Source organism: Phaseolus vulgaris, chromosome 1, assembly GCF_000499845.2.
Source record: "Phaseolus vulgaris cultivar G19833 chromosome 1, P. vulgaris v2.0, whole genome shotgun sequence".
In the NCBI taxonomy this organism is placed as follows: domain Eukaryota; kingdom Viridiplantae; phylum Streptophyta; class Magnoliopsida; order Fabales; family Fabaceae; genus Phaseolus; species Phaseolus vulgaris.
In genome coordinates this window covers 33,879,604-33,889,551 of record NC_023759.2, presented here as the reverse complement: position 1 = coordinate 33,889,551, position 9,948 = coordinate 33,879,604, and the positions used below count along the sequence as shown (strand labels likewise).

The 9,948-nt window shown below is 45.5% G+C and overlaps 1 protein-coding gene across 1 annotated transcript; it reads right to left on the bottom strand.

The window, feature by feature from the left end:
• Positions 1-1,311: 1,311 nt before the first annotated feature.
• LOC137815917 (uncharacterized) lies at positions 1,312-2,172 on the bottom strand. The gene has a single exon (XM_068619025.1). The coding sequence runs from the start codon at positions 2,170-2,172 to the stop codon at positions 1,312-1,314; it is 861 nt and encodes a 286-aa protein (XP_068475126.1).
• Between the last annotated feature and the right edge of the window lie 7,776 nt (positions 2,173-9,948).

Here is a 9,948-nt window from a genome sequence, read left to right as displayed (position 1 = left end):
AATGCCATTTAAAACTACTTCATCTCGGCCAGGGAACGAAAACCCTGCTTCTTTCCCTACCTCCCATACACCTGCAGCCACGTTCTTATCGGTCTTTACCCAGAAGATCCTGTTACAATTCTCAATTGCACTGTCAGAAGTGAAAATAGAATTCGACGAAGTGCCAGTTTGATGAACCAAAAAAACTTGATCCACCGAGGGATGTTTCCCTTCTACTTCTCCAACCAGACTCGACAACCTACCCTTCGAAGAAACCCTATTGTCCCCTCCTTCCACACAGCCTTCCACTCCCGCTGACGTTCCTCCCGGAGGTGAAGACCTCCCACACTCCCTCGAAGATGAAACCCCGGTCCTCCTTGCTTCCTCCTCATCTTCTAACTTGTCAACGTTAAGAATCAAGCACCCAACATCTCCTTCTCCATCCACCCTGGCCCCAGATTGTTCCACTGCGTCCAAAGATGGGTTTGTCCTTAAAGAATCTTCAACCCTACTTACAAAACCCGTCTAGACCGAATCGAACCTGTCTGCGGCGTCCTCCTTAACACTGTTTGGAAGACACATGAGCCTTGAATCCTGTTTCAGAGTTATCGGACATGCCAACTGCCCATTAATTGCCCAATCCTCGTCTTTCCCACTCACTACTCTTCTTTCCAAGCATCCAATAAATGGGAAGCTCTCCTTTAAAAGAGAAGGGGGCCCACTTCCAGCATCCGCCGCACCATAAACACTCTCCTCGTGAACCGCAGCCGCTCCAACCACTTTGGAAACGCACCCTATTGGGTCATTCTTGTTGCATTTAAGCACACTTTCACCAGTATTCTCGGCATCTACAAGTCTCCCTGCCTTTTCATCTCCTGCTGCCACGGTCTCATTGGGCAAAGCCAGCTCACCATTTAATGTTGGCTCTACTTTCTTTGTCTTAGAACCACTAAAAGAGCCGTGCACCAATGACCCTCTTAATTGTTCTTGAACAAACCCCTCATGCAGCTTGCGCTCCTTACCAAGGCAACTCGAACCCAGCTTGCCTTGGACCGTCTCCTCAACCCCCATTCTTCCTCCACCGGGGTCGCCCACTCCTCCGTCTCCGGCCGCGCCACACCCCGAATCCACAGAATCACACAAACTAGCCCCTAAGCTATCTTCAACTGAGCTTGCTTCGGTGTCTACCTTAGAGCCACCACCATCCCACCTGCCAACATATATCTCCGGAAAAGTCATCTCTTCTTCGAAAGTCACCTTACACACGTAGCCGTTAATACTAAACTTCTTCACCATATTGACAATGGTGCTTACCAGCAATTTAACCCTAAATCATGCAAACTCCAACGTTTCTCTCTTCTCGGTAGCTTCATCAATCTCCACCACCTCCCCCACCACAGCCCCTACTTTAAAAAAAATCTGATTGCACCACAGCTGTAACGGGATTCCTCTGCAGCGTATCCAAGCAAAATGTTCTTTCGAAGCAAACGAACCATCCCAAGGCGTAACCGACGAGAACACTTCGTCAAACCATGTTCTGTTATCTGCTATGATCTTTTGCAGACTCCCTTTTTCGCCACATGAGAGCAGAGCAATTCCCCCAAGATATCTCAATTTGACTAGACTAAAACCTCCCATCACAAAGCTCTCCTTGACCAATTGCATGCATGGAAACTCCTTAAAACAACCAACGTAAATTCCTTCCAGCCAAGAATCCTGCTCTAATTCCACTGTAATCTGAGTAACTTTCTCATCCCCCTGTAAACTGTTTACGTTCTCACCAACTCCGTTCTTGACTACACTGTCTGAAACAACTTGAGCAAACGAAAACTGCTCCATCTGCTTTCCCTTCACATTCCATGCTTCCCTAGGATGCGTTGTGTTCATCTTTGGAATCCACCCGAGCCTAGGCCCTTCATTCCTCTGCTTCCTTGGCCCATCCTTCATTTGATATTTGGGAAGGTTCACCTGCAGCTTCCAGGTGCCAATCCAGATTGCATACAGCTCTCTTTCCAAAGAAAAGACGTCATTCACTCCCTGAAACCCTACAAAGCCGAACTTTTGGTTCCTTGCGTTGAGTTTTCTTGAGACGAAAACATCCAGAACCCTTCCCCACCTTTGGAAAACCTTCCAAAGATCTCTCTCCAGAAAATGTTCGGGAAAGTTGGTGAAGAAAAAGGAGGTGTCCGCCATTTTGTCCGCAACCGAAGCTGAACAAGCCACCACGTCTCCCCGACCACTCCCTCTCTCTAGATGGATATGGATACTACATTAGTGGTGACATGCACTTGCGTTTATGGTATTAACTCCAAACATGGGCTACGATATCAGAATTCTTATAAAAATATGAATCATTCCCTTCCTCCATCTAATTTTGAGCAACAAAAATTTCATTTAACTTGCCCAATACCTTAGATTTAGTGTTATGGTTTTTATTCTATTTGTCCTTGCAAAACTGCCATAATCCTTTGTGTTAGAATATATGGCCTTAAACGGGGTGAATTGTTTAAGAGAGGTTTTTGAAAACTTTTCAAGGTTTAATAAAATTCTTTGTGTGAATCCAGAACATGAAACAAGTTAGCCAAGAATATAAGCAATAAAATAACAAAGCAACAGAAAAACAATCGGTTGTTTATACCAGTAAAGCTTAAAACAGAATTTAAATGAGTTTAGAGTAAGAGAAAGATACACCAACAGTTTATACTGCTTCACTCTTAAGCCAAAAGCTACATCCAGTCCCCAAAAAACTACTGGGTAGTCCACTAAGTAATCAAACCAGATTACAACACACAAACCACCAAAGTAGTGACCTTGAACTCTTCAAGAAACATACTCCCTTTGACAAAACACACCAAGAGTATTGATCTTGACCACCTCAAGAGCACACAACACTCCTTGGCAACACAACACCAGAAATGTAGTAGGTTGAGCACTTGTTCATAGTACAAACTGAAATCAATACAATTGCAATCTTATTCCACTCTCTTTGAAAAACCCAAAGTTTGATGTGAATGTTCAAATCTTGAAATCAACTTTGTCACAACTGAAAAACTCAAATCTGTTTCTCTTACTTGTTTGAAAACATAAACAAACCATTTATATTTTCCAAAGATTGGTCAAAGCAATTAATGAAGGAGCGTATTCACTTGAAAATCATTTAAAGCACATTCAACAACCAAAACAAAATTTTGTTAGGATTTTTCAAAGAAACAATCGGTTGAAACCACGAAACAACCGATTGTTTGGTTTGGCAGTTAAGTCAACCAAACTAAAACAGTTTTCAACCTTTTCAAAACTCCTAAGAGTAAAACAACCGGTTGATTCGACAAAACAACAGGTTGTTTTTCACTTAGTTGGAAAAATACTTTATTTTCTAAAAGGTTTTAAATAACATTAGTTTTAGATTCAACAAAGGAGTATATCACATTCTATTCTACCCAGATCCCTCCCAAAACACAACAACAACATCAGCCTTGCATCAAACATCTTGGATTTGGATTCTTCAAAACCCTTGATCACTCTTGATCAACACTCTGGACTCTCTCCCTATCACAAACTTTTGAGAACTCGCTGCAAAATTTGACTGCAAAGTAGTAAGTAAGAAAAGCAAATTTGTTGTTCAACTATGACTGGAACCAAGATTTGGAGTAATGATTTTGATTCTACTACCAAGCGAAATCCCTTGTATTTTCTTGGTCATTCTTGCAACACCTCTTCTTATAAACGAGCTAACTAAACAACTTCTTGAATGGTAAATGGTATATGGAAGCGCACCGATTTTCCCATTCTCGTTTTAAACCTAACAGAACAAAAGTCAAAAGCAATATCTTCAGAAATCATTACTCTATCCAAAATATTACTAAAAAATTTTAAATATTTGCCTAAAGAATTTTCCTGTGTTAACCGAGGCAATTCAACCACGGAATCATGGAAGGCTACATCGTCAAATCTGTGGTCCGCATCCTTCAATATCTGTGTCCAAGATTGATGCTACAAATAAAAAAATATTAATGTAAGGACATTGCCACGTAAAAGCTTTCCTTCCATAGAAAGAAGTAGTAACCATGCTAGTTAATAAATTTATGTTTCTTCCAATTCAAAAAACTGTTTAGCTTTGTCCCTCTAGTAACGAAAATTGGTTTCATCAAAAGATGAAAAATGCAACTGAGTTTTATCGAGAACAATAGAAAAAGGCTCCCCATAATCTTCATTGGTGCAAGAAGAGGATTGATTTTGCTGAAGAGTACTCATAGACGAAATTAAATCTTCAACATATTATAAGCTTTATAAAGATTTTTTTTTGGTTCCTATGAATTTGCAACTAGTTTCTCCAAATATTAAACATGTGTTTCCAGCTCCTTGTTAGTTACCATCTCCCCGAACTAAATAATACCTCTTGTTAAGGTTTTAATCTCCCCTAAAAGAACCTCACCTCTAAGTCGGTTCCTCATAGACACTCACGACAATGTAAGCTATCACTTCAGTGGTCTCACTCTCACACACTAAAGGTCACTATCAACAACACTGGCACTGTAAATATTCATTAACTGCACCATAGCCCCTTTAAAGGGGTTATAAACATATTAAGCCTTGGTACTAGGGTTCAGATAGAACGACTGTTCTATTTTGAAACAAAATCTGACCCTCAGATAAAAAAAAACTATTATGTTTTTTCAAACAAAACTAGCCCTGAACTAAAACTCTGTAAAAAGAGTATAACAAACAATGACATTTCCTCACCAATAGCGGTTCTGGATCATAACAAAGAGAATCCTTCATTCATGATTTTGGATCTCACCAGTTAACAACTCCATCTCTCTTCGTGGAAAACCTTCCCCCTCCCTCAAGGTATCTGAACATAAAATATATTTTATTTCATTTTTTCTTTCAAATGGACTTATTAAATTCCGTGTTCTTTGATAACAGTTTTACTATTAATTACATTTAAAACTATAGTATAAATGACACTCAAAACTCAAAACTAGAATTAAAGATAATAATTGGTCATTCAATTTTTTTTTTAAAAAAACTGATGGTGACTTTGAGTTTAATGCTTAACAAATTCCTCCCTTAAACTTAAATCTTTCCTATTCTTCATTCAAATTGTTTTTTTTTATTGTAATCCATACTTCCAATTTTATGTTTTTCCTAACCCCAACTGCCTCCAATATTTTCCTAGCAACCACCACACTCTTCTGGATTAAAAGCAACTTCAGTCTTTTTCACTACAACAACCCATGTAGTGGGTTTGAATTACTTCTAGTTCCCAAATAGAATCTTCTTCACTTTTACCATTGGAATTGAAAGGATTTAAGGAAGACTCTGGCTTCAATGAGCTTGTAGCATAATGATTAGACCATATATCCCTTTCATATGATGCCCCAACAACATTCCATTTAATGTCTTTTCCCAAATCAGAACCATTATTTTCAAGTACAATATATGAACCAAGTTTCTTATTGCCACAAAAAAAATTATTGAACCCTGCAGTCGGAATGTCTAAAGTATTTCCTACACTGTCATCAATAATAACAAAAGATGATAGATATTTGTCATTGGCCTTTGGTTCTTCCCTCAACTTCTTGATAACTTCAAGGACATATGTAAACTTATAAGGGGATTCTAATTTGGATTGTAATTCAATCACCTTTTCTTTTTATTCCAAAAGTAGCAAATGGAGTTCTTCTACTTGATTGACTCTACTTTCTTTGTCTTTCTCCATATCAACATATTTTTCTTCCAATTTTGTAAACCTTCTTTCTAGGTTACCTAGTGTACCGTCCTGGTAGTCGGGAGTGATGATGTGGCAGCAAGCTATTATGAAGGCGTGTTGAGCGGGGGCCCATGGCTGGCAGAAGGAAAGGAAGTCGGGGGGCTCGAGTGGTCACCAGGTATTGAGTTGGCGTGCTCCGAGCTCGTATTGAGATGAGGTCGCCGGATGCGAACCCAGACGACCTCGTGGTTAGAGATCGCCGAAACAAGGACATCGCCGAAGATGAAGTCAGATAGTCATTTCCCAGCTAGCCAGAGGATGAGCTCGGGAGACAGCTTACTTGAACATACACGGTGAAGCAGGTAGAGCAGATCATGAAGGCGGCCGGCGAGACCACAGGGAAGGTGTATATGAAGGCACCCGAACTCGCCACTCAGAAGAGATCACGCTCCAAGGCAGCTTTGCGCTCCGCGCGTAAGTAACATAGCCAAAAGCCTGAAGAGTAAGAAGTGGTGCCCAAGTCAAGGATGCTCCAAATGGTGACACGTGTCCAGATGTGTAACTGTCAGGAGAGAGAAAGTGCCCAGGTATATAAGAGTTTCCAACGAACTTTGAGGTACGCACGCGTTTAGATTACTTCTTTACAACTATGAGAACGAGAGTACGCTGAGAGAGAACTTGGCACGGTTCCTTAGAGTTCTTGAGTTTTTCTCTAAGTAATTGGTGGTTCAATCGCTGACTTGGGCGTCGGAGCGTGATCGGCCGCAGCGGCGCCGTTCCGTCTTTTGCAGGTTCTTGAGGTGGATCGCGGTGAAGGACGGAGGCTAACACGGCGCAGAAGTCGATCCAGGTTTGACGAGGCAAGGCTCCAGCGCTTTGGTCAATAGGAAGGATCATCAGGCGCCCACCGTGGGGCCGTGTAAAACCTGTTCCCATCCACAGCGTGAGTTCTTGGAAATTTCTGCAGTTTCTGTGTGGTTGTGTGCTGGTGCAACCATTCTCCGCCGTTCGTTCGAGTTTTGTTTGGCGTTTTCGAAGTTTCTATCGTTCGTTTGGGTTTGTTCAGTGCCGGGAGGTTTTCCACTGTTCGTTTGAGCTTTCGATCGATTTTCTTGAAGTTTCTTGCTGTTCGCGCGGTTTATAATCGGTTGTTCGGTGCTTTTCCTGTTCCTTTGCGTTTCTGGCTAGTGCATCGGGAGCTCGTGAAGAAGCGGTGGTTTGTGGTGGAGTCGCGAGTCTCTGTGGAGGTTTTCTGCTGTTTGAGTCCACGTTCTTGAAGTTCTTCGGAGTCCACGAGGTTCTTACCGATTGATTGCTGCATCAGTCGTTCCTGAAGAAGGTGTTGTTCATCGCTCTTTGTGATCTGTTAAGTTTTCATGAGAAAAATGAGAAGCAACCGTTCAAGTCCAGTTGCGCCCGTTGCTGCTGAAGGCGCCATGACTATGGCGCAGATGGTGGAAATCATGCGTTCGCTGCAGGCGAATGTGGAAGCCTCGCGTATAGAGCAGGCAAGAATGCACGAGGACCTGGTCGCCTCTCGGGCCAGGAATGAAGAGCTTAGCAGAGTGACTGAGGAACTGCGTCAAGCTCTTCAGGAGAAGCGAGGGCGTCCAGTCGCTGAAGAGGTCGCGCCGTCAACGCCGCCTCGCGTTTTCCCTTTGCCTTTCGCTCAGGCGATTACGGACACGCCTATCCCTACGAGTGTAGTACCTGTGAAAGCTGTTTTTACCGGCGTGGAGGATCCTGAGGCACATCTCACCACCTTCCACACGCAGATGATGCTGTCAGGAGGATCGGATGCTGTGTACTGCAAGATGTTCGTAAGCACACTCCAGGGAACAGCACTGGAATGGTTTGTGAACCTGCCTACAGGCCACATAACCAACTTCCAACAGTTTTCGAAGATCTTCGTCGAGCAGTACATAGTGAACAAGGCGCCGCCTAGGGTGTCTTATGATCTGTTCGACATCAGGCAGTACCATGGAGAGTCCCTCAGGGACTACTTGAATCGTTTTGGGGTGCAAATGGTCCGCTCGCCAGCCAAGGACGAAGAGATGTTGGTCTACGCGTTCAAGAAGGGGCGTGCTGCCAGGACCCTTCTGCGAGGCGTTGATTAGAGCCCACCCCGCCACGTTTGCTGAGGTTCGGCGACTTGCGGTGGCCCACATCGCCGATGAAAGTGAGGTCGCCGAGAAGAGGGGAAGCGTGGCCCCCGCTAGGCCACGTGCCCAGACCAGGATCCAGCCACAGAGGGTGCTGGAGACAGCGGCGGCCAAGAGGGATCAGAGGACTCGCCATCCTTATGACCCAAGGAAGAATAAGGGCAGGGGCCCAGGGCGCCCTCAACTAGCACGACGGGAGTACAATCGCCCACCAAAACATAAGTTTGTGATGGGATTGGCGGATCTGATTGCCATCCCCAATATAGCAGCCAGGCTGAAGGCGCCGGAGAAGGTGGGCGACAAGGTGTTGGGACCAAAGCCAGACGCCTGGTGCGAATTCCACCAGGGCTTTGGTCACACCGTTGACTCATGTTTGGCTTTAGGATACCAGCTCGACGACCTGGTCAAGAGCGGGTTCCTAAATGATTACTTGCTGGATAGAAGGACAGGGGGCGCGTCGAGCTCCTAGCCCGCAGGTGGTGAGGCTCAGTAGCACGAGATGCCTACCCACGGAGAGATCCACACCATTGCAGGAGGTTTCTCGGGTGGTGGATGCACCGCGTCACAAAGGAAGAGGTATGCGAGGTCCGTGATGACGGTGGATATGTTCGAGGACCACTCGCCGGATGTGGACATTACGTTCACAAAGCAAGATCTTTGGGACGTTGTGCCTCATGACAACGACCCTATAGTCATCTCGCTGATAACGGCGGGCAGGAAGGTCCACAGGGTTCTGGTGGACCAAGGAAGCTCGGCAGACGTGATGTTCTGGTCGACTTTCACACAGTTGGAGCTACCCCTTGACCAGTTGAGGCTCTATGGAGGGTGTTAGTATGGTTTCGCTGGCGACCAGGTGGAAGTCAGGGGGTACATTGAGTTGAGGACTACGTTCACGGATGAGGCGGGCTCAAGAATAGAGAAAATCAAGTACCTTGTCGTGAACGCTCCTTCAGCGTACAACATTCTGTTGGGAAGACCCACGCTCAACAGAATAGGCGCTATACCCTCAACCCGGCACATGAAGGTGAAGCTGCCATCTATGGAGGAGGTGGTGATCACCATCAAATCCGACCAGAAAGAAGCAAAGAAGTGCTATGAGAATAGCCTGAAGAACAAGAGGTCCGTGAGTTACGTGACAACCACCCCGCCTCCCGGTGTGAAGCCCAGGCCGACGGTAATAGAGGAGACCGCCGGAAGCGACGTGGTGATGGTGGATGCCGAGTTGGGGGAGGAGAACGCCGGTCGAGAGGAAGAGCCAAGGAACCGCCCCGAGGAAGCGAGGGAGCTGGGGATCGCCAGGGCGGTGATCGCCAGAGAAACCAGACCAAAACCCGTCGAGCAGTGGCTCGAAAGGGAGATCGGGGGAAAGATCTTCAAGCTGGGAAGATCTCTGGAGGCTGAGCTCCAGGACCAGATCGCCAAGGTGATAGAGCGGCATCTGGATGCGTTTGCATGGTCCGCTTCGGACATGCCCGGGATCGATCCCGACTTCTTGTGCCATCATTTGGCGATGGACAACCAGGTTAGGCCGGTGCGACAGAGGAGAAGGAAGTTCAACGAGGAGAGGAGGCAGGCGATTAGAGACGAAACCTAGAAGCTCCTCGCTGCAGGTCATATCAGGGAAGTCCAGTACCCTGAGTGGCTAGCTAACGTCGTACTGGTGAAGAAGAGCAATGGGAAGTGGCGCATGTGCGTCGACTTCACTGATCTGAACAAAGCCTGCCCAAAGGATTCATATCCTTTGCCAAGTATAGATGCCCTGGTCGAAAATGCTGCAGGGTGTAAGTTGTTGAGCTTCCTGGATGCCTTCTCGGGGTACAACCAGATAAAGATGCATCCTAGGGATGAAGAGAAGACCGCCTTCATGACCGAAAGGTCATGCTACTGCTACAAGGTGATGCCATTTGGGCTGAAAAACGCGGGGGCCACGTACCAGAAGTTGATGGATCGGGTGCTTGCACCAATGCTGGGAAGAAATGTGCAAGCCTACGTGGATGACATGGTCGTGACCTCGCCAGAAAAGAGCAAGCACGTTGCGAACTTGGAGGAGTTGTTCACCACGATCGCCAAGTTCAGGCTAAAACTGAATCCCGA

What these genes read in the sequence shown, in the direction of transcription:
- LOC137815917 (XM_068619025.1), bottom strand. Translation starts at nt 2,172, where the DNA reads ATGGCGGACACCTCCTTTTTCTTCACCAACTTTCCCGAACATTTTCTG.